At 41.0% G+C, this 25,479-nt stretch overlaps 1 protein-coding gene across 1 annotated transcript in view; it reads right to left on the reverse strand.

The window, feature by feature from the left end:
* CRY1 (cryptochrome circadian regulator 1) overlaps window positions 1-25,479 on the reverse strand; it is an 82,509-nt gene that overhangs the window by 14,745 nt on the left and 42,285 nt on the right. The window contains exons 2-11 of the mRNA XM_089671209.1: window positions 25,280-25,388; window positions 24,956-25,098; window positions 22,629-22,813; window positions 17,489-17,577; window positions 13,278-13,418; window positions 10,993-11,304; window positions 4,323-4,474; window positions 3,441-3,643; window positions 3,174-3,275; window positions 478-570 (exon numbers count right to left, since the gene is read on the reverse strand). Of these exons, the coding sequence (XP_089527335.1) occupies window positions 478-570; window positions 3,174-3,275; window positions 3,441-3,643; window positions 4,323-4,474; window positions 10,993-11,304; window positions 13,278-13,418; window positions 17,489-17,577; window positions 22,629-22,813; window positions 24,956-25,098; window positions 25,280-25,388 (1,529 nt within the window). The remainder of the gene's footprint in view (window positions 1-477; window positions 571-3,173; window positions 3,276-3,440; window positions 3,644-4,322; window positions 4,475-10,992; window positions 11,305-13,277; window positions 13,419-17,488; window positions 17,578-22,628; window positions 22,814-24,955; window positions 25,099-25,279; window positions 25,389-25,479) is intronic.

Below are 25,479 nucleotides of genomic sequence, written 5' to 3' on the forward strand. Positions count from 1 at the left end.
AAAGATCAATGGAGTCAGTGGGAACTTATCTGAGAAGCAGAAATTGCTCATGGAACCCCTAGCAACCTCTGGGGGAACCTTAGGGATCCATGGAACCCTGGTTGAGAAACCCTGGTCTAGATGGTGATTTCTGATTAGCTGCTATGTATAAAAGCATCATTTTTTATACTGTGCTATTATAAAAGCAGGTTAGTAACTTTTTTTACCACTAGATCCAAATAATTGACATAAAGGAGAGGTACAGCTAAAGCGGGTGCAGAGCAGAGAGCGGTGACTGACAGTCCTGCTCTCTGCTCAGAGTGGCTGTGAGAACTCAGCAGTCATGTGATCGCCGAGTTCTCACACTTACCTAGGTGGATCCCCTGTCGGCTGTAAGTATAACTGGAGAAATAAAAAACAAATTAAAAAAAAGCCTGTACTTCTCTTTCAATGTTCTCACTACTAGCAGAAAAATATGGAGAGAGCTGAGGTTAGTACCTTGAATTCCCCCGATCCCAGTATGAGACTCTCCCTGGCTGCTGTTATTAGGATTGCTGGTGGACGCTCCATCACTGGCTCCCATCTGAGACCCTATGGAGAGAAGCACCAGATTATATGCTGCAACAGAAAATGGCTGCATCAATGACAAATAGAGTGGGCAATAAAAATTAAGAGGTAATATTTAATAATATGTTCCTCTCAATGGTTCTCCAGCCTAAATCACTTCCAGTGCCCTTAAAATAACTCATGCAATTACTTTTGCTATTCCATCTAACAGTACTAGCGCATAGAAGATGTTGTAAGCTCTTGACTGCAACATGAAAAGCCATTTATAATGGTCAGGATTTAAAAAAAAAAAAAATTCTGGTCATTTAAGGAAGGAAAACCTTCACAAAATCACAATGTATTCCTTTCTATTGTAATAATGTGGTGACATTGGAGAGTTAATCAAACCTCTACCTGCACTCCATAACCAATTCCTATTCACTATTTGGAGATTAAAAGAGAAGAGAGCTTTTTTAAATCCTTGGTGCCGAGTGTACACAAATACGCGGCCTCTTGGTGGCTGGGCCTTAGAGCCAAGAGGCCACATATTTGAGTACACAATGTAAATAAAACGTGCTGAGAGTGTGCATCTTCAAGCTCCAGGGTTATTTATTGGCATCTCGCTTGAAAGGTCCCGATCGCTACTTGTGGTCAGGAGCTCTCTGATCATATGACCACCGTGACACCCAATCCTCCCCCGGCATCAAAAACCCTTTTAAAGGGTCGGGAGGTGCCGGTGTCAAGGGGTTAATCATACGTCTGTGGGTCACAGGAGCTCAATTACTTGTGCAGTCCTGTGACACAGAATCCTCTGATTCAATGTCGAGATCCACCCAGATGCCTAACCAGCAGCTGGCTCAGCCTCTCAGCACGCCGCTGAGAGCCCAAGACAGCCGCTCCAGCTCCCCTCTTCTCAGCCTCAGTACTCCAGCGAGAGCTGCATGGGCACAGCAGAGAGCAGTGACTGGCAATCACTGCGGTCTGTTTAGAGCTGACCAAGAACTGAATGATCCATGGTCATGCGATCACTTAGAGCCAACAGGGGTTCTGATGCTGCAGCAGGGAGGTGAGTATGTGTTTTTTTTTTTTCCCTAAACCCATACTTTTTTTTTTTTTAAAGTCAGCCAACACTGTGCACACATGCTAGCCAACAGACATGGTTGTCCCTAGCAGCTCCATTTTCTGATTACCAATCAGTATGCTTCTCAATCATAAGATTACTAGGTTATCTAAGACATCATGGTCACATGCAGACTTTCAATCGTAAAATAAGCCTTCAGCCTACAGTGCGAAGACAACACTGTGCCTCTGTTTAATACTGTAATTGCCAAAAACGAAAAAACAAAAACCCCCCAAAAAAACTTATTTGGACCAATGTTAAGCCTACAATTAAAAACAGTGTGTGGTTTTTATTTAAGGATACATTCACCTTTTGGGAAAAAGTAGATGCACATATTTTTGCAGGAAAAAAATAATGTGCATTTATTATTTTTTCCCTAAGGAGCCTGGAGAGCATTGCACCCATGATCTGTGAATTTCAGACTCCTACAGACAAGCCCCGAGGTTTTCAGCCTGTACCTTTACAGGCTGACAGTTAGCAAGCTGCAGGGCTTCTGAATGAACTATGAGGCTTCTCTTCAGCAACCTCGCAGTTCATTCAAAACTACAAGCCGGCAGCTGCAATGGCTGACTGTAGTTGTAGTTCACGCATTCACAGGAAACTGAATGAATGACGCAGCCGTGTGGGTGGAGCCCCGCAAGGTCGCACGACTTTTAAATTGTGACAGAGGGTGCGAGGAAGATATTCCCGGGCTGCTGTCACAATGGAGGTACGATTGGGGGAACTGGCTGCTGGGGCTCGAACAGGTTATACGTGCCACCCTAAATATAGGTGGAACATGTAACATTTTCCAGAAGGTTAACTTATCCTTTAAGTAGTGTAACAAAATAAAAGTCTAATGTGTATTTTAAAAAAGTAATTAATCAAGCAAATTAGTCAAAACTCTATACTCAAGTTAACCAACATATACTGATCCTGTTAAATTTTGCCGGGCTATCTAGGCTTTAATGAATCCTGGTCATGCAAGGGTGACTGAAGCATGTACCGTCATGCTTTAAGTGTCTGTTCGCGCCATCAGATTTGAAAATGCATTGGTGTTTAGTTGAAAATGCATAGACAATTATTAACCTGGAGCAATAAAATGTAAACAGAATACAAACTTTGTTTTGCATGATTTTTAACCACGTCTGCAAATAGTTGAAATCATATACAAGTAAAAGTGCAAATTGCTTCAGGCCCCATTTACATGACCGAGTACTGCCATATGCCATGCAGGGCCATGTTCTACATATATAGGACAGGGATGCACAGGTGTTGTGTACATTCCCATATTGGCAGACTCACAGATGTCTATTTGGACATATAACTGCACAGACAAAGCCGCCGTGTCCCAATGTGACATCCAAGCAGGTGTATGTCTCCCAAATTCACCTTGGGTAGGAAGTAATTGGTCGTGTGAATGGGGCCTTCGTGTCTTGCTAATGACTATATTGTGACAGAAGGGCTGTGAGTTTCCTAAAATTGCACTGACGTTGTGTTATCAGCGGAGATGTAAATAATTCTTTCAACCTGGTGGGTGGTAGATTACCTCCGTTGTTGCTGCATCCTGGCATACTTTCGCCTGGAGAGTAACTCATAAGTCCACCATTCCCATTTCCGTTTGGATTTGAAGGCACTGATGCAAGAAGTCCTAGAAAAAAAAAGAAAAACATAAAAAAACAAAAACAAACAAAGACTGTCAAGAGTCTTGATGTAACACCATTCTATTCTAGAAAGTCTATTGAACCAATATGTTGAGAGAAGGGTCACAAATGAATACAAGCAAAAAGTATCAATGCGGTTGAATGTGACTCACCAAGTCCTCTGTATCGGGAGAGTTGCTGGTAGATCTGTTTCATCCGTTCAATATTCAGACGACTGGCCTCAGCATGGTTTACCATTGGTTTGGGATAATTTACCCCAATTATACATTTTGCGACTTTTTGCACTGCCTCAGGAGCATTCCAGGGGTCGTAGATATACTTTGGAGGGAATCCTTTCAAAATCGGCAAGTAACGACTTAAAAAAAACAAAAAAAAAAAAAAACACAACAATGAATATACTACCACTTTGGGCAGGGCTTCAAGTGTCAAAGTGAAGTGCTCAAAATCCACAAGCAAGTCAGATTAATGAAAGAAAATCTGGTTGCTTAGGTTACTGCAGCGTGTCACTGCTCTCTACACTAACGTACCAAGTCAGAGATCTTCCATATGAGATAAAATTACAACACATTGATCTGATTTAAAGCCTAACTCTAGCCACAACTTGGGGGTTTTCTGTAGCAGGAAGGTGTTTAAATATCTGTAAAGTAATTCCCCCCCCCCCCCCCCACTTCTTGTTCTTGTAACACCAGGACAAGAGATATGAGGCAGCCGTATTCAGCACAGGAAAGCACAGAGCGATAAAAACACTTTAAAAAGCTTTAACAATGTCTCATGCCACCAACATTTTTTTTTTTTTTAATCTGTGTCCCTATTGGAAAGAGACTCCTTTGTCGATAGTTGGGCTTTAACACGTATTTTCAGGTGTTTTAGAATATCCTCTTTCAATTCCGTGGACACAGTTGGTGAAACTGCATTTTAATGCAAATCAAAATGCGGCATGCAGGAGATTAAAAGTCTCTACCTTCCATTTCCTTTACAATCCACTACAGCTACTTAAAGCTTTAGCAAATGATTACAACAAACGGTTTTCTTACCGGATGTAATCCCCATTAGGGTCAGTTCTTCTTCCAAACCCAACTGGACAGTAACAGTGGAAAAACTGCTGGAAGAAAGAGCTGCAGGACAACCACATCCAGCTGCCAGCATTGACACTCCAATCGGCATCCAGTAAAAGCTCTTCAAAGACCTGTGTACACAGAACAGAAGAGAACATATTGGTCAACCTCACATCATTAGGTATTGCTTAAGAAGCAACACAAACTGCCAAAAAATATTAAAAGTAGACACAAACCCCAGCTGAGTGACAGTTTGTTTTCTAAATCACGGCGATTTTTTTTTTTTTTTTTTAGATCTGCCTCTGTCTTCAATGCAAACACTTTGAGGTTGATTTACTAAAACTGGGAGGGAGCAAATTCTGGTGCAGCTTTGCATAGAAACCAACCAGCTACCAGATGTTTTGTCAAAGCCTAATTGAACAAGCTGAAGATAGATGCTGATTGGCCACCATGCAAAGTTGCACCAGATTTTGCACTCTCCAGTTTTAGTAATTCCACCACTCTCTGTCTACATGTACTCACTCCAGCAGCAGCTGCAACTATTTCTGAAGGAGGGCTTCCTTAATAGACAAGGGAGAAACGTGCTGGACAACGAGAATCAGCAATACCACTCACAGACTTATGTGCTGCAGATGTAGCAGTTAGCGTGTACGGACAAACCATCACTGGCAGGAGTGCTTACAATGATCCGCTTTTAGTTATGTAGGCACACCCCCCCCCCCCCCAAAAAAAACAACAATTTTGTTGTAACTGCCTAAAAGGTGTAAGCTAAAGTCTGGCTTCATTTGTTAGTGTATACAAATCTGCTAGTGCATCCACCCCCCACCCTTAGACTGACAATGTTGCTGTCCAAAGGCGTGTTTCTTCATTGAGAGCATAGGCCCCCTAAGACAAGAAAAATGACTAAGAATAAAAACAAATGCAGCCACTACACCTAAGGATTGGTAAACTCCAGTATGTTAAATTGTTGGTTTCCTATTGCTTTAAAGCAAGCTGTAGATCTAAAAAGAATGAAAATGGCTTGAAATGACATGTTAAAGATTTTAAAGCCATTTTAAAAAGTTTATCTCCACCTTCAGCAAAAACAAAAAGGGAAAAAAAAATTCTGGGTTCTAGTGTTGTCCCTTTTCATCTCTCAGATTGCTACTAATTTGATGGATTACAGGAGGTTGGCATCAAGCAAGATTCAGGTACTTTTACTAGTGGTATGCATAAAAATACTTTGAATTACTTTCAAAAAGGACTCAACTTCATTAAAAGGGTCCTTTCACATGGGTGGACTCGTTTAGCGTATCCGCTTGCTCAGCAGGGGATCTCTCCACTGATCCCCACTGAGCAAGCGGATGACAAATCTGTGTCTGCTCCACTGCTGCAGAGCGGACACAGAGCAACTTGCTGTCCTCAATGGGCAGTCAGATGGAAACGGACCACCTGTCTGTTTCCATCCGACCCAAACCAGCAGACAGAAGGAGAAATGGATCCCCATCCAACTCTTTTTTTTGTGTGTCGGATTGGATGTCAGTGGGTGTAAACCCACTGCTCCATAGAGGGGAATGTCGGTTCCGATTGGGTCCGCCTGCCTGTTTTTCAGGAGCACCTGATCAAAACATCCATGTGAAAGGGGCCTAAATGAACTTTTTAGCACCTCCCTGGAGTCTTCAGAGCTCATCCTCCCTTCCCGACAGGTAACCTATTTCCTTGCCACCACCTCTCACTAAAAGACTTCTTAAGACCTTGATTAACCCAATAGCAACATCTGCTGCTTGTCAACCTTCAATATATCAACTTCCATAAACAAGTCAGGCCATGGGTCCCTTTAGAAAATGTGAGTCACTAAACGATTAATCAGATTTAAAAAGGTCAAAGATATCACTACACAGAGGACAGTGGGTATCCTATTACTTTATGGAGATCTGACACTAATTGCTTTTTATATTAAGCTTGTTCAAAACTCACACTTTATCTGATGTGTCACCTATGCCATTTACAGAGAATGGAACTCTGACAAACAAATGATATATCCTACTGTGAAACTAGATAGCACTATCTGCTCCCTAACATGATTAAGCTGTGTGGGTCAGTCTAAAGTGGGAGACACATAGGAAGCACTGAATCCAACATCAAATCCATCTGACCTCCTACATCCTTCGGTTAGAACGTCAGAACAAGGTCGTTTCTTTCAAAGCAGATTTGCCCCCGCACACCCAAAAATAAACTACCAATGTTTATATCTGGGGATTTTCAGGATCAGTCAAAACATTCATCTTGAAAATGTACAGCTATATATAGCTTTACTATTTGTATATGAAAAATAATGTTACCCACAGGTTAGATATTTTTTTTCCCTTGTGCAAACACTCCGAAAAGACACATGCACATAATATACAGGAAAGAAAACGGATTCGGAGGTTCCCGGCCTGCTGGGAAGTGTGTGCGCACCATTATATGTACATCTGTTCTTAATGGATGCTATTAAAAAACATACCATCATTATATTCACTTACTTTCCATCCAGTAAAATGTTGGCCGTGAGACCTCATCAGCAATGCACAGCTGCTTGTCAAAATCCCTCTGACCAGACTTGACCATTTGCTCTCAATCAGTCCTCTGAAGGGCTCTATAAGTACAAGTCTGCACTTTGGACTAACTTCTCATAAGACTAAATGAGAGTGCAGAGAGCATGCATGTACTTGACCAGGACAACACAAGACACTGTGCAGCACTGATGAGGTCACAGTGCCAATATTTCACTAAATTAGGGAGATACAGACACAGGTTAAAAGCATAAAAGAAAATTGTCAGCAGTAAAGCTTAGTATAGTAGTATTCTTGTCCTTTATTCGCATAAAGCAACAAGCATCATGGCATCTTACTTCCTTAAAGTAACTGTAAAGGATACAAAAAAAAAAAAAAAACACAACATGTCATACTTACCTGCTCTGTGTAATTGTTTTGCACACAGCAGCCTCAATCCTCCTCTTCTCGGGTACCCTGCCAGTGCTCCTGGCTCCTCCCCCTGCCGAGTGCCCCCACAGCAAGCCGTTTGCTATGGGGCACTCATGCAGGCTTGACTGACACAGTGTGGCTCGGTCCCACCCCCTACTCACAGGATTTGACTGACTACAGCTGCCTCCATGCTCAGGGAGGAGGGAGAGAGATGCTACTGCTGGGTAAAGGGCTGGGTGGAGATCAGGCTCATTTAAGTATTTGAAGGGGCTGCGGGGAGCTTAACACAGAAGGTTTTTACCTTAATACACTAAAAAGGTGTTAAAAAAAAGCAAAAAAAACTTTCTGCCTTTACAAACACTTTAAGACTGTATGAAGTACCATCACCTAATTCACTACAGCTCCCTGCATAAACTGTGAGCAATCCTGTAAGGTGTGTGATGAGTACAATACAGCTACAGTTTAAAGATCTGTCATTTTTATTGTACAGTTACTGATGTCCCATGTTTCCAAGTGCTTTATAATCCAGATTAGGAGGTCCAATCTGCCTCCCTTCCCCTCCTGTCGTGGCTGATCTGACAACAGCAATGAAGGAGATGACTAATTCAAAGTTGCCACTTGTTTTAGATGGCAGAACTTACCAAAGATAAGCTAAACCCCTTGCAATCCTCTTGCCATTGCTCCTCTCAAGCAAGTGCTCACAGCTGATACAAACTGTAGTTATGAATCAGCAGTCTCCTTCATAGCTGTTGTTGGATGCGGACCCTCCAGGGGAGGGTAGAAAGCACCTAGTAACATGGGACAACAGGAGACAAAACTGCAAAATAAAATTTATAAGATTTTTAGGCGCAGGAAGCTCAAAATGCGCACATACCCATAACTTTGCAAAAATAGTTTTCTACGTTGCCTGGGAAAAACCTCCAATGCAGTTGTAAGCAGAAGGCCACAACTTCTGACTTTAGCGCTCAAGAACTCCCTCCTGCATTTCAACTATTCAGCAGGGAAGCATTCATATGTTTAGGAAGGGCAGGAGCTATATGAAGTATAGTACCCCTGCTTCTTGTACGCATTAAGAAATTATTGATGCACTGTTAAAAGTAGAAGTACAAACAAATAAGAGCACACACTAAGCATAATAAAGTTAAATACTTTCATGTTAAAATCGAATGTGAATTGGCCACTCACAAAATTAGAATAGAAAAAGCATGTGCTTAACACTCCCAGCATGGACGCCTGTGTGTTCACACTTGTAGTCCTGGGTAGCAGTGCTATCAGATGGAGGAACAGCTGCAGCAGAGGACAGACCAGAGCACTGTACACAGGCACATTGTGTTGCAACCCATTGATTGCCCCAGATCTGAACCCCTTCCTGCCCAGTGTCAGTGTAGTGTCAGTGCTTTTTATTAACAATGATCACTGTATTAGTGCCACTAGGGATGCCAGTGACAGTTAGTTCCCCCCCAGTGTCAGAATGCCCACCGCAGTCCCGCTATAAGTCGTTGACCACCACCATTACTAGTATAAAAAAAAAAATAAAACAATTTACACGTATTGGGATTTTATTTTTATTTTTTTTTTAGCAAAGACATGTAGCAGAATACATTGTGGCCTAAATTGATGACAAAATTCGATTTTTTTAATTTTTTTTACAGGATATGTTTTATAGCAAAAATTTGTTGTTTTTTTTTTTTAAATTGTCTGTCACCAAAAGAAAGCTCCATTTGTGGGGGGGAAGGGAGGGACAAATTTAATTTGGTTTGGGTTTAGCGTTGCAGACTGCGCAATTGTCAGTTAAAGGAACGCAGCGGATAGAGTGAAGCTAGATTAGAACACCTGTCAGTTTTTGTTGTCTGTGCTCGTGTTGGGGAAATTCTCCTCTCTTTTTGTCCTGTTTACCATTATCATTGAAAAATAAAGTAAAAGAAAACCCCAAATTTTAGGTTGTCTCCAGAAAAGTAATAGTGGGGAAACTTTCCAATGGGGACACTAGCTCTGGTGACCTGGGGGTCCCCATGAAATTCCCTTAATTTGCAGAGATTCTCACTTCCTGTTTTGGCTAAGGCACAAGAATTGAAGGTATAGCTCCCCAATGGGACACAGATGGCAAAAAAAAAAAAAAAAAAAAGGAAAAATCTGACATGGATTATAACCCTCCCTTTGCTCTATCCAAAATGAAAAAAAGAAAAAAAAAAAGAAAGAAAAAAGTTTTGCCTTTAGTTCTACTTTAATGCCTTTTGGAAAAATCAGATTTGTCTTTAAATAAAAATAAATCATATATTCTGCTTCTCTAACCTACTAAAAAATACAGCAACTGTGTGATTTGAAGTTCTGTGTTATACAATCAGCAGAGCTAGTAACATTTAACTTGAATGTAATTTCTCTCATGTGTTATCCTCACTTATAAACATGCCTGGCAATTTTCTAGGTTGTGGGTCCCTGCTGTGTACAATAAAAAGCAGTTTCTTTGAGGTCATGGAATACTGTGCATAAACACCTCTTTTTTTATTGAAAGCATAACTGGGTTATTCACAAGCCAGTTCATATACATATTACCATGATCTCGAATCAGTGTACATCTGGATGTTTAGGATACTGAAATAGACACTTCAAAGTTCTTGATGCATTGATTTTTCCTAAGTCTACAATGTATATCAACAGAAAAACAAAATATATAGTACAGATGTTATGAATACAACTGGTGCCAGAAATAAAAATAAAATCTACGATTGTCGCACATTTACAGTATATTATGGCAGTGTTGTGGCTGCTGGTCGGGGCTGGGTTGTGCTACTGCTGGCTTGGCATATTTTGAATTACCCTTGGCTGTGACAGGGTGGACATTACAGTTTACCTTAAAGTGTTACTAAACCCACAACAGTAAAATCAGTCTGTATATGCAATAAAGCATGCTTGTTATACTCACTGTGGAACCTAAGGGTTTACTCTTCTGCATTGTCTAAAAAGGCTGTTTGATCCTGACTTCTCTGATCCTCCCCTTCTTCCAGTGTCTCTCTTATCTCCTGATGAGACATATCATGTGGAGACATTGCACATGCTCAGTTTAGTATGAATTGCTAGAGTTTTTTTTCTTTTTTTTTTCTTGGGAGTGCATGTGATCAGCACAGGGCCAATCAGCACTGCCCAGACAGAGATCAGAGGTTTTGCATCCCCCTAGAGGGAAAAAAAAAAAAACTCCTACTACAAGCTTTAACCAGTGCTCTGCTGGACACTGATAGAAGTCACAAGACTGCTCTAACTGCTCATGAGAAAAGGTATTTAGCAGTTTATATTTACTAACATAATTGCATTTCCATGTTGTGTGTACTGTGGGAGACCAGATATAGTGAATGCAGGGTCCTGGCTTTAGTAACACTTTAATGCACCCCTTCCCAAGTAGCACCTTTACCTCACTTCCCTGTTTCTCCATTTAGCTACCAGGAACAAAGCAAATACTTTGTACTTCCAGATATGAAGGCGCATATGAAAATAAGTGGCCAAACATCAAGTACCAGGAATATTACATGGATACCAGCACTTACAGAGTGGCTCCTCCATCACCCAGGGGCTGAATGGCATTAAAAAAGGTGAGTTATGTGCTGCATGGAGGGGAGGGGAGAGAGAAATGTAAACAAACTGGTTTCTTGTTCCACAAAAGCAAAGCACAGGTCCACTTAAAGGTAGCCATACATGTAGCAATAGTATACCTTCATGCCTTCTTCCCAGCTTATCCACAGGTCACCTCTTGTGAGAAAGCAAGCCACAGCATGTCGTGCCAGGTGATGGATCCAGCCTTCTTGTCGGAGCTGAGTCATGATAGCATCGATCCATGGAAAACCTGTCCTGCCTTCAGCCCACTTGGCCAGGGCCTCAGGGTTCCGATCCCATGGAATCTGGACGCATATGGGGTTTCCTTCCATCTTATCAAAGCGTGGGTTGTTTGTGGCTGCAGTATAGAAGAACTCACGCCACAGAAGCTGCCCATAGAGAGAGAGAGGAGGCGAGCTATTTTTCTTCACCTAGACAGAATAGAGAAAAAGGGGGCAGGAGGCAAAAACAAAGTGAATACATTTTTCTTCACTAATTCAGACTGGTCGCATTTTATCACAGTGTGCAATACAGAATCGCATGTCACTGTACAGCAGCACAGAACATCTCACTGCAGTACAGCAACATGAAGTGTACTTTTGTACACTTCAAATAAAGTTGAAACAAAAAAGGCAGTTGTGTTATGCACTGAATTGCGCCCCCTACCACAGTCGAAACCAAAAGATGCCAGAAAGGGAACTGCTGCAGTTTACCTCTCCAGCAGCTGTTCATTCTGTATGCATTAGCCCTGAGCCCTGGTTCACACCGGAGACTTGTCATGCAACTATACAGATCAAAGTCACATGACAAGTTGCACACAACTTGTGGTTATGGAACCGTTAAAGTCAGTGCAACTCAGTTGCACAGATTTGAAGAAAGGTTGCTGCACTATTTTACACCATTTCATGTGCAACTTGCATGAAGTCGCACAGATGTTGGTGAGCCGCACCGATCGGCAGGTTTGAAATCGTGCTGAAATATTTCAAAGCCACATTCTGTGTGAACCAGGTCTTAGAGTAACAGGTGGGCTGAAAACACTTTTCCAAACTCCCTCTGCTGGTGACATGGCCAAAGGCCTAGGTATTTAGCTGGGTGTTCTCTGATGAAAGGAAGAATCAGACTGCCCGATTCTCCCCTTTGAGATTGTGTGACCAAATGTCTAGATTTTTGGTTATATAAGCAGCACTGGAAGGAGCATAAAGCTGCATTTTCGCCACAAAATGTCAGTATTTTATGCCTTCTACTACTCTTAGGTTCACATTTGTACGGATGGTATGGCTCACGTTTGTGTGGTCACAGCAGCCTTTTCATTTGAATGCAGCCACATGGAGATGCAGCATCATGTGGTTTCACGCACCTGCATTGAGGGGGTGGGGGGTAGCATGGGGCATTTGGAATTAATAGCACCCTGAGCATCTGCAAAAGAGCAGCACAGTTTGCCTGCAGGTCGGAAAATGCATGCGCTTAGCATTCGTTCCCCGGCTCTCATACGTGTGGAACTAACTTTAAATCGATTCTAAAAGGTTAATTTGTCTGGGGGGGGGGGGGGGGGGGGGAATAACAAACATGTTGTCTACTGTGTGCAGTGGTTTTGTACAGAGCAGCCTGGATCCTCCTCTTCTCGGGTCCCCCGCAGGCTCTCCTGGCCCTCCCTCCCGTCGGGTGCCCCCACAGCAAGCAGCCTTCTATGGGGGCACCCGCTGCTCCATGTATCCATTCACACATGGAGCCATGGTTTGACCCCCCACCCCCTTTCCTCATTGGCTGACTGCCTACAATTGAAAGCAGCAGGAGCCAATGGCTCCCGCTTGCTGTCTCAGTTAACAAGGAGGCAGAGACCTGGGCCAACCAAGGCTGTCATGCACATCGTTGGATCACAACGATGCTCAAGTAAGTATTGAGGAGGCTGGGGGGAACTGCTGCACACAGGTGGTTTTTTACCTTCATGCATAGAATGCATGAAGGTAAGAAAACCTTGAGCCTTTACAACTACTGTAATGTATTTAGCCTAGATTGGAGTTGTATGTAAATATTTGGGTACAGGTCAGCTTTTTTACTACCTAATTACATTAGAATTACCTATAAAGAAAGTGTTAAATATATTTAGTAAAACTATAGGGTTTTTTTTTCTGCAAAGAAAAAAAAAAAAAATAAAAAAAAAAAACTTTGGTTTCTAATAAATAGTTTTATAATCTGATCTGTGTTTCTAAACCTCTATATTGCGTCCCTCAGATATGCATGCCTGACTTTCTATTCACAAAGCAGGGAATGCCAGTTTGAATGTTTAATGCTCTATTTAAAAGCCAACACTTGATTGGCCACTGTATGCAGCACCTCTGTTTATTTTATATTTAATACTCTAGAGTTTTTTGAATGTATTACAGAGCAGTGCTTAATAAATTACCTTTTTGTAAAGATCTGTTAATTTGAAGTAAAACAGACGACAAGAGAGGCATCCAAACCGCAGATAAGGGCTAAGTCCTGTAGTGCTTGCAAGAAGGGAGTTGGCATTCATGCGAGGCCTTTCAAAATTTGCCACCCAAGCCTTTAATGCAAGAAAAAATTATATATATAATAATGCGCCAAAATGACTATTAGGGAGGTATAATTAGGATGCATTTTACCAGAAAACGACAACAAGTGTGGTGAAAATAAAAGTACTCTGACAGACATGGTAACCTATTAGGTAGAGCATCTCAAGCAAAACCTGTCTGGTTAGACAAGTTAAAGTTTACAAAAACACTATTTGGGCTTAGAATGTTTTGTATCAAGGCTCCATGCACACTAGCATTTATTATAAACTCAAAAAACACTAGAAAAAATGCTGGATGAAAACTGCTAATAGTGTTTTTCTGCCGGCTTGTAGTAGTGTTTAGGATGATTTGCGTTTTATTAGCGTTTTTACAGTACATGAAGAGAAAAAAAAAACACCCTTGAGAAAAATCTGTTAGGAGCATTTTAGTAGCGTTTAGAAGCATTCAAAGTTTTTTTTTTTTTTTTTTGCTGCTAGGAAAACGCTAGCAAACTCTACAAAAACAGCGTTTTTATCAGATTGAAGATGTGTGGCCCAGTCCCTTTGATCCAGGCAGTTGTGGCTGTGATAGGCTGCTTTCTAGTTTTACAATGATGGGATGTGGACTGCAGAGATCTCTAGACAGTGAGTTTCTGACCATCAGATTATCTGGATTGCTTAAGGCTGTCAGATTCACGGTGCCCCTTGGTGGCTGATGTAAGCTACAGACGTGGCATTGTCCGATTTCACCCTGATTTGGTGTCCATGAAGAACGGGGCTCAGCAATTTGTAGAGCCATAAAAACTGCTCTGAGGTTCAAGATAATAATGAGGAGCTTGGCTGAAAGACTGGTGTCTGTTATCACTTTCCAGTGATAGGGAAGGAAAGATTTCCCTATTGTTAGGGCAGGGCTTGAAATCCACCAAAATAGGGAGTTATTTTTGTGGCTGGACAGGAACATGGGTAGGTCAAGAGAAGGAGCATGCTTGTTGCCAAGTCGACAAGATGTTTTGGAGAGTTCCTGAATGCAATGGGGCAAATGGTACAACCTTGAAGGAGGCCATCATGAGGGCTCGATCTCTCACTGAGATTTACATTGTGGGCTGTCTCCTCAATCACAATTCTCGAGCATGGGCTTTGAGAAAACTTTTTTCTTTGAGAAAACCTTTGCTTGGGATGTGTCCAGGACCAGACCCAAAATTTTCATGTCAAAGAGAAGGCTGGAAAGCAGATTTTTTAAAATGTATCATTCATCTGAAAGCCTTGGGAATCTGAATTAGCTTGTGGACATTTGCCAACAGCTGGAAGGGATATGAACCCTTAAGGAGAAGGTCAACTAGATCTCCTGTGACCAGGATGCCCCAGAGTTCTGAAAAGAGCAAGACGTGCTAGGACCTTTGTGAATACTCTGGGAGCAGGGGATAAGCCAAAGGGCTGTGTCACAAACTGAAATTTATTGTCGGTCATGTAAAATGCAGAAAGTGCTGATGAGCTGGATAAATGGGAAAATGCAAAAAAATAGTCAATATGGTTGTATATGGATGCCATGTATTCCCCTTGTCGAAGAGAGGCACTTACTGATGTCGTGGATTCCATGCAAAAAGTTTGGAGTATGAAGGTATTTGTTGAGGGATTTTAAGTTCAGAATAGGACAAATACCCCACTGGGCTTTGGTACCATGAACAGGATTAAATAAAATCCTACGAGCCCCCCCCCATCTGAAACCACCAATTGAACCCACAGGTTTGAGATGTCTGTGACCTAGAGAGGCAAACCAATAGGTGTTGCCTTACTCTTAAGAGTGAGGGCAGCCAATCATTCGAAAGAGGGCTTTAGGGAAGACTTACTGGGCTTTGTGGTCCTAATCATGTGCCAAAATAAGAGTTCAACTTTTGAAATTGAAGCCTGAGTAGAGTGGTTAGGTACATTGCATTTTGAGGAGGTGAAGGCACTTGGGGCGAAGGGTTTTGGAATATTTTGCTGTAGGAGTAAAGCCTTCCCCACGGAGAAATCTTTGATGAACTGATGTAAGTGCATCTTCAGACATCTTCCTTGAAAAACTATACGTGTGAGGCACTTTATACAGGCAGCCTCAGCTGTCCAGGCTTTTACCCTTATGATTCTGTGTATTTGCATAGAGATTAGGGCCACTATGAGAATTGGTCTCATAACATGTTCGAGAGCATCCAATTAAAAAAAAAAAAGAAAAAAAAAAAAAAAACAACAGAAGATAGTTTCTGTAAGTGCTTTTAAAGCACAATTCTGAAAAACAATGACACCCTGGTTGTTCATTGCCTTAGTCCAGTTAGGTGTAGTATGAGATACTAAAATTGCAGCGAAAGCTGGTTGCAGGGCTAGCCCTGCAAGAGTAAAGAGCTTTCAGGAGGAGAGTTTCAAACCTTTTATCTATCTGCAGTACCTTTGAAAGAAGGAACATTTACAATAGGAACAGTTCAGCTAGATCCTGTTTAAGACAGAATCAACCACCAACAGACAGTTTCTTTGTGAATTCGTTTTCCACTGGAGTTCAGCAAAGATTTGAGGGGGCGGAATGGCAAGATGGAGAATTAAGCTGCAGAATGAATCAGATGCAGAGACTGGTATTCAGCTAGATTTGCAATGGGCGTATTGTCATTGAGATTGAGCATTGTGTGGGTCTTCAGTAAAGCAAATGTTTGCCTGCAATTTTGCAATGTTTTGCAATGTTTGCCAGATCTCCACCATAGCTATGGGTGGAGGTATTCCATTGTAGGGTACTCATGGAGTAGGGTGAGGAGTACAGGGTAAAGCATATTCAGAAGGAAAATGCAGCAACCCGTGGGTAGACTGTCCTATAGTATATCCTTGTGGCCAAAGGGAGAGAAGAAGCACTCAAGTATCCTGTATGGGCTCTAGGTGGAAGTGGTGGTAAAATGTGCGACCTATGGTGTGTTGAATGTGAAGATAAAATAATAAAGGAAAAAAAAAAAAGTTATTTCTCTGCAAAGGAGAAGAGGTTCATCACTTTAGGCCACTGGCACAAAATCGAGGACTCAGAGTGCAGTACGGTTATTGGGAAAGCCCAGTGGATATGTCTTAAAAAGATTGCCAGTTTCCAATCACCTGAAGGTAGAAGCCTATAACCCAGGTCTATTGATACTTTACCATACATATCTTAATCATACAGTACAGGACACAGGCGAACAAAGAAATACAGTTCCTTTTCAATCTGTAGGCCAGTAGCATTAGCAACATTACCAATGACTCTTAAAGAAGTCAGTAAGCTTTGGTCTCCTATAAAAGTCAGCTGTCAGCCCCTTTCACTGCTATTCAGGACACATTTTCTTAAGGGCTCATTCACACCAGAAGAAATGGGGCCGTGTTGTTAGCCATTTCCAGCACACCCCAATGCAAAGACAAGGCAAATTGCATATAGTGCTTTCAGTGCAGCAGGTTGCGACACAAACTACTGTGTCACAATGCCACCACAGTGCATAGAATTGTATTGTCACTTGTGACCTTTCACTTAAGCTCTGTGATAAAGTAAACAGTGCATTGCCCCCATGCATAGCTTGTTGCTGGGTTCAATGGGACCTAACTGAAGAGTAAAGAACAGGTTGGCCGGGAAAGGGAAAACCAACTGGTGTTTTTTTGGGTTTCTTTAAAATCTTGATTGTAAACCCTCGTCTTGTAAAACAATCCATTAATTTAAGAGAGAAATGAAAGGCAAAACATTGTCTACAGATATATAAACCGTATTTACCCTTTTTTATAAGTGATCACAAACTCTGTTCTCAGGTGCATAAGAGCTAAGGGGGGGCAGGGAAAAACAGCAGAACACTAATCTTTCTAGTGAAAGGCTGTGTAGGGGGTGTGTGTCATGACAAGTCTAATTATTGGAGGATAGCAGGCTGAGTTCCCAGCACAGCTAGAGAGCTGACCACAGTGTGTTCTCCTGCTTAGTTTGGTCAGTTTTTAATAGGAAAGCAGAGGGACTGTCAGGAACACCAAGGATACTTTTCACATAATACAGCAGGCACATATCAGGAATATGAAATGTTGGGTTCACATATTCCTTAAAGCAGAGCTATTTATATGGGTCACAAGTCAGACATTCTACCTACCTTCCTCTCCAGGTGTCTTTCCAACCGCGTCAGTGCTTCGGTCTCTCCTCCAGGCCACACAGCAGATGGCAATCCTTCTACATCAAACCCTAATGGATGATTATAAAACATAACTTTAGATCCTCTCTCCCATTTTTAATCTACACAACATAAAACATGAAAATGTGGTGCATTTCTTTTGCCAAGCATAAAGAAACAATCCATAAATTGAATTAGATTCTTGATCATGGTCAATACGTTAACTCCTTGGAGCTAGCAGTCCAGGTAAATCCATTTCCGGCAAAGGGACACATGCCGACAAAATCTGACTCCTGGCACAAAAGGATCAGAATTTAGAGCAAGTTGGCTTTAAGTGGTCTGTTTGTATAATTTATATTTAGTAGAGATTTTTGTCTAAGAAATTTAAGAAAATATAGAGAAAAAAAAAAAAAACCCACAATACAAAAAACATCTAACAAACTAGGACAGACAAAACACCTACTAAAAACACCAAAATAACGCTATTCAGGACTTTTTGACACATTGCACCCCCTCTAACCAACACATAGGAAATATACAAATGTCTTTGCTTAAAGGGGTTGACCGCCTTCAGATAAGCTTTACTTATTTTCTTGTACATATTCCTCTGAAAAGAATTGCACAGCTTTATCTTTCAGGATTATTTTTGTGCTTTGCTGCCATGCTGTTACATCAGAAAAGGTGCCTCTATCCATTGCCCTTGGATATGATAGAGCTCTACTTAATTGAATACGACTGTCTTTAAAGGGCAGAGCTGTACTATCTCCACGAATGACAAAGAAGCTGCTGTGCCTGATGACAAACACATGGTTGGAAAGCACAGGAAGAGGCCAGAAAGACAAGGTCCTGCATTCAGGAGCAGTTGCTGGTCCATAAAAGCCAATAAGTTGAAGATGACTGCAGGTTTGAAACCCTTTAGTTGTAATCAATGCAAAAAAGTAAAAAAAAAACATTCTGTCCTAAAGCAGAAAATTTGAATTTAAAGTTCTGGACTAGAAAAATGATCTGCCCCAATCTTCAGTACACACCACCAGTCCTGAATAGGGTTCAAGTGTATATCAAGCCAACGTTTTTCCAGTTTTAAATAGAGTGGGGTAGGATGAAAACTCCTCTTGAGTTTTTATACTGTTACCCGGGCTCCATTAGTGATGTTTTCCCTTGCTTCCAGTCCTGCTGACAACAGTTTTCCCAGAAAGGAAGTGAGGGAAGATCGACAATAGGGACATACACAGAAACAGAAGTCTGACAAGGGTTGTAGCTTTCCCTTACTCTACTGAAGAAAAAGCATTTTTGTTTCTGCTGCTGAAGAATTCTCCTCACTTCCTGTGTGGTAAAATGTTGTCACCAGGACAGGTAGTGAGAATAAACCTAAGAGTCCCAAACAGTACAAATCTGACATGGGGTTAGCCCTTCCCCACTTCAAAAACTGAGAAAAAAAGTTTTGATTGGACATACACGTTAAGATGAGATTGTATGGTCACATCTTAGATAATTTAGGAATCTAGGATTTTATTTTTTGGTAGGAAACATTAACATAAGTTAGATAAATGCTATTGAAGTCTTCACTGCTCTATGGGCTTATCCCATAGGTCCACGTTGCTGCACATTTGCTGTGCCTTGTAGACATACAGGCTAGGCCCTGCCACACTGTGACTCTCTTTACAAACATGAACGACCCCACCTGTGCCGCCTTCTCACTGGGTTTTCGCATGCGGCGAGCTTGATTACCACGAATCCGGCCAGAGCTGGAGCAGTTGGCATCACCAGATCGCTGAAGTCAGCGGGAAAGTGATGCCACCACCCTTTTGTGTCCGTTTGTGATGTCTTGCAGCCAGAAAGTTACCCCACTAGATGTCAGCCTAATGGCACTGTGGCACCCTGTCTAATTGAGATCCTGGCAAAAAAAGCTTGGCGAGAATAAAAAAAAAAAAAAAAAAAAAAAAAAAAAAACTCTCAATGCTTTATTTTAGAGAGCAGGGACTACGTTTTTGTTGTTGGTTTCCTGAAGAACTTACAAAGAGCTGTTATTTCTGTTATTTGCAAAATTCTGGAGGAAAAAAAAAAAAAAAAAAAGGTTTTTATGAAGTTTACAAATGATTAACGTTTCAAACATCTGTTGCTCAGTTGGGGGATGAAACCAAAAAAATGAAAAAGTTTCTCTGCATATTTATTAAGTGTAAATATCCAAGAGAGTTGAGGATATGCCTCCATATGTCGGTAATTTAGCACAGTTTTTTTGATTCTTTATTTTGTAACTTTTAAATTACTCCAAACAAATTGCATGAGATTCAGTTTAATAATAAGCTACTTCGATATAAAACAAAATGCTTTTAATTATCTGCAATACGGGAGTGAGATTTTTTTCAGACATGCATCCCATTGCTGGTAAATGTGGCACCAAAGAGTTAAAGTTATTTTCTTTCTAAAAAAAATTCAGAATTAGACATCTGTAAGCCTTCCCTAAATGCCATAAGTATATTCATATTCACATTAAGGGCCTAACATTTTGTATACAGCTATTGATAATATAGTGTACTGTGCTTAAGTATTTAAAAAAAAAAATGGTACCCATAGCACATATTACAGGGAGTGGAGCAGCAACAGGGGGGCACAAAACGCACAAAGCTGAGGAATTTGCAGAGAGGTTAAAGATTTTTTTTTAAAAAGCCAGCGTTAAGCAGTCATGGTGATATATGCTCTGTGGTTGCATTACGTTACTTAATTTAACTCTGCAAATACAAGTTTAACACTTGTGGATTTCAATTTTAAAATGTGCCAAACATATAGCTATTTGCAATATGAAAAAAATTGACTCCTACCATGCTTGCACTTAGGGCTGTAAAAGCCAGGGGACGCTAGGGAGCTGGACCCAATGTACAATTACCAAGTGTGCAAGCATTCACACCTATGTGAACTTTTAGTGTTCCCGTAGCCAAATCAAGATGAGGGGAAAAAAATAATGGCTTTCGACGCAAAATAATTTAAACATAAATGTATATGAATAAAACACATCAGTCCTGTCGTAAACATAAATGTATATGAATAAAACACATCAGTCCTGTCGTAAACATAAATGTATATGAATAAAACACATCAGTCCTGTCGTAATCAGCAGTTGAGAAAATAGCTTCTGGTTCATAGGGGATGTGGATGCAAGCTCGGAATACAGAAACACATTATTTTAGTAAGGAACTGTCATTTTGTTCCATAAAGTCAACAAAGTTCCGTGACATTGCGTTTTCCACCACTAGCAGATCACAGACTACCACCACATGAGGGATCCAAGTAGTTGAACATAGGTTCATATTAGAAGCCTGCACTTACATTGCCTTACACAGATAAAATTGGTTTTAGTAACTTGGTACCAGCAATATGCCAATAAGCAAGCGGCCATGATGTATACATCGAAAACAAAATGCTTAGATTGAAATAGAGTACCTCGCACATTTTTTTAATTTTTAAATGGGGGTAAGGAAGGGATATAATCTGTCAGTTTGTTTATCATTGTCTGTGTCTATGAAAGTGATGGGAAATCCAAAATTTTACAGCAGGAATAGAAGGGGGGCTTCTGTTCTGGTGACAACTAAGAGGGGATTTCCCATCACTTTGGAGAGATTTCCTTTCCTTTCCTGCAGGGAATCCAAAACAGGTGGGGGAATATCCCCAAAGGGGACACAAATTGCATTTAAAATAATAATTAAAAAACAAACCGCTAAATAGAATTTTCAAAGTTTTGGATGGAAGTAATAATTTGTACCATTTTAGCTTATACTGGTAGAAAACCATGCTATGTTCAGACTTGAAACAGATCTACTGAGCAAAGCCTGGTCAAATATGATCAAGCAGGTTAGCCAGAGAGTTCCCCCAGGAAAGCCAAAGGACAGACGCTGCCGACCACAACACCAAATTAACTTGGGCTCTTGTGATTCTGTCATTCAGCCTGAATCAGAAATCCTCAGAATAATCCAAAAGGAAAAAGCGCACACTGATGATGTCCTCACAGGCACAACTCCGCCAACAAGCTAAGCACATGATCACGCCGTTAGGAACACTCCTCTGACATGTTTCACCCAATGGGTTTAAGCATATGATTCAAGTCAAAGTTTTGACTTAAGACATCTGTGTGCAGATTTTCCTTTCGATTATACTGAGCTATGTGTGGAGGAGTGAAACTGTAACTAGCCCCTGTTTTTAGCATAAGAGGGTAGAGCTTGGATACTTTGAATGGTGCCCTTTGCTTTGACTCTACAAACTGAATCAGAAAAGATTGAAAAACTATATTTACTATGGTCTGTGGCTGATTAGTGTGATTGCTGGGTTACCAGATTTTCAGATGGAAAAAAAGCAATGCTACAAAACCCTCAACAGGTTGGATATGTATTTTAGAGAGAGATGATGGGTTGGAAAGATGGCAAAAAGCCAAGGAAGAAATGCACTTGCTTAACAGCTGCAGAAAGAAAAAGCAAAACCACGCCAAAAGGCCTTTTCGGTTTTGCGGAGATTAGCCTGCAAAAAAAGCTACAGAATTTGCAGGCTTGAGCTGATAAGGCTACATGAAAGGTGGCTCCAGCTTCTTACAACAAATAGGGGGTCCTCCATGAGCACTGCTTTTCAAGTGCTCATACAGCACCAGCAATATCTGAATGGTTAGGCTGTAGCACCACGTTTAACTAGCAGAGGCAGTGTATAAAACTTGAAGAATAAAGTGCAGCCCCCTGTAAGTGAAAAGTCTCCAACAGGGGTTCAGCTTTCATGTAGTCTACAAACAAAACTGTCAATAAAAAATGAGTGTAAATCCAAATAACGGTAAACTGCACCTGTAAAACTAGAACTTGTCCAAATCAGGAAGCATTAAAGTAGATACTGTCAGATCACATTGAATTGAAGTTATGAGGATATTCAATGTTTCTTTCCAATAAAACATTTTGTTACACATTCCAAAGATGATGGACTACATTACAGATTCATACCTAAACTTTAACTAGTAGATGATGAATAAATACAGACCCCATATTCACCTACGATATGGATGCCATTTTAGTCAACAATGACTGAGTTGAATTTTTAACCCATCTAGCCATAAACATGTTTTCAGGTTACCAATAAATATACAATAACATACCTAATTCTTCCAGAGAAGGGACACCGTACTTCTCGTCATGATCATCGGACACTGGTGTGGCGCACTTATCCATTACTTCGGCTGTAATGGTCTCAGTTGGCATCTCCAGTGGCTCCATTTTGCTAATAAGTGTTTGGAACCTCTTGTAAGTCAAAGGTGGCTGCCCACCATTCAACTCAATAATCCTATTGAAAGACAAATAAAGCTGTGTCAAGAATGTACTTACCATAGAATTGTGTGCAAGAAACATACATCTGAATTCAGACTTAAACAATACCTGCCTTCCAAAAATAAATAAAAATAAAAAGACAGCCTGCTTTAACAACTGAACTATGTGGCCAAAAAGTCGTGGACCTGTGACAATCACACCTACTACACAAACAAAAAGTATGCGGACAACCCTCCAAATTATTGCAATCAGGTGTTTCCAATGAAGGGTACTGTTAATGCTACAGCATACAAATGGCTTTTAAACAATTGTGTGCTTCCACCCTTGTTTATTAATTTGGGGGAAGACTTTTCTGTTCCAGTATGACTGTGCCCCTGTGCACAAAGCCTGCTTTCGCGTGGAGGAACTCCAGTGACTTTTACAGGACCCAGACCTGTACACTATTAACCACTCGCCTACAGGGCACTTATACCCCCTTCCTGCCCAGGCCAGTTTTCAGCGCTGTCACACTTTGAATGACAATTGTGCGGTCATGCAACACTGTACCCATATGAAATTTTTATTATTTTTTTTGAGACAGATAGAGCTTTTTTTTGGTGGTATTTATTCACCTCTGTTTTTTTATCTTTTGCTAAACACACCATAAACCACTGAAAATTTTGAAAAAAAAATTCTTAGTTTTTGTTATAAAATTTTGTAAATAAGTGATTTTTTTCCCTTCACTGATGTGCGCTAATGAGGCTGCAGTGATGGGCACTGATAGGTGGCACTGATGAGCATTGACAGGCATCACTGATGGGCACTGAAAGGCAGCACTCATATCTGGCACTGATAGGTGGCACTGATTGGCAGCTCAGATGGGCACTGATATGTGACATTGATGTGCACTGGTAGGCACTGATGGACACTGACAGGTGGCACTGCTGGGGCTACACAGATCATCAGGGCACACTGATCATCAGTGCCCATGTCCCCTCTGAGTAAAGCAGATTACCGCCTCTCCTCTCGAGCTGTCAGGCTAACAGTTCGTGAGGAGAGAAATGCAGATAATTAGCATTTCCCTATTTACATGTGATCAGCTGTGATTGGACACAGCTGCTCACATGACCAAGCCGACATCTTCGGCTTTTTCTGTTGATTGGTGATCCGTTGTGTCCGAAGGACACAACGTACCACCGATCGCCGTGCTGTGCACTCCCGGAGCCGCGCATGCGCAGTTAGAATGGGAGGACGTCATACGAGAGAACCGCCTTGCACCCGTCATTACCTTATATGGCAGGCGGGAGGCAGTTAAACAAGTTTGGATTGAACTGGAATGCCAATCCTAAGCCAGGTTTTCTTGTTCAAAATTAATACCTGACCCTAACAATGTTCTATTGGCTGAATAGACACAAATACTCACATATTGAGAAAACCCTCCCCAGAGTATGGAATTTGTTACAGCTGCAAAGGGGAGAAAAGTGGGGATACATAGATCCTATTATAAACACCAAAGCATTAATATGGAGGTCCCACAAGCTCATACAGGTGTAATGGTCAGGTGTCCTACAGCCCTATTCTGAAGATCAGGCACAGTGTTCCAATTGGTCAACTTCACATTCCTCTGTTGATCCTCTGGTGTTGATGTGGAAGATGACTGAATTCAAAGGACTGTTTAGTGGGCATCTGAGGTTTATGCTATGAATGATGGCCTTGTCTGTTAGCTGGCAGCACCCACTGGGGAAATAACTGTCAACATTAGCGAAGGCTGATTTAGGCCTCTTGCACACACAAAATTTACTGATGTTTACACACAAGATCTTGCTGACAGAGGCTGGCAAGTTATGTTCCATAAAGACCTTGTGTACACAAGCATGAACATGCGTATAAGTATATACACATACAATTCTTTGTCTTCTAGCTGTCAGTGTTTCAATTTATGCATATACGCTTATGTATACCACAAGGCTTTAAACACATCGGTGCATTATGTATCTTCACACAACTGGGTGCAATGTCCTATAAACAATGCTCCATTCAGATTTGTGTACAAAAAAAAAAAAAATGCTACATGGCTACAAATGCATAATTTTTACCACCCACATACAACAGGCCTTAATGCAACTCATGTAGCATTTACCACATAAAAGAAGCTGTCTGGGGCTTCTAAAATACTCACTTATCCAAATCATAGAGAGTGTGTGAAATGCGTACAATGACCTCCACACCAGCTTCACTTGCCAATTTCTTGATTGCAGCATCTCGTTCTTTTCCAAATGGTTCAGAGTCATATTCAATAGACAGTTTGCTGATCTTCCACTCCTGGAAAAAGAAAGAAACAGTTTAAACATTCTTTTCCTATAAAGACACAGATTCAGTTAACTACAGTGAACTAATAACATTTTAGTATGGATGAAATGACAGTACAACACGGTACAGGAAGTAGAACAGAAGGCGGCAGTCGATAAAACAAAAATAATAAGAATGATTATGAAAAACATACTTTGAAAAGCCGCGGAAAGACATCAGCAGGTTGTCCGCGGATCACAAACAAGCGGGAATTTAATTTCCGCAGATTAGCATCTAGGTCTTCTAGACATTGCAGCAGGAATCTATATAAAGCAAAATAGATAGACATGTTAGCAACCTCATGGACAACACAAACACATAAAAAGCTTTAATAAAAAAGGTAAAAAAATGCAT

This window comes from Staurois parvus, unplaced genomic scaffold (assembly GCF_062004578.1).
Source record: "Staurois parvus isolate SC_StPar_1 unplaced genomic scaffold, SC_StPar_1.0 ptg000101l, whole genome shotgun sequence".
Lineage (NCBI taxonomy): Eukaryota > Metazoa > Chordata > Amphibia > Anura > Ranidae > Staurois > Staurois parvus.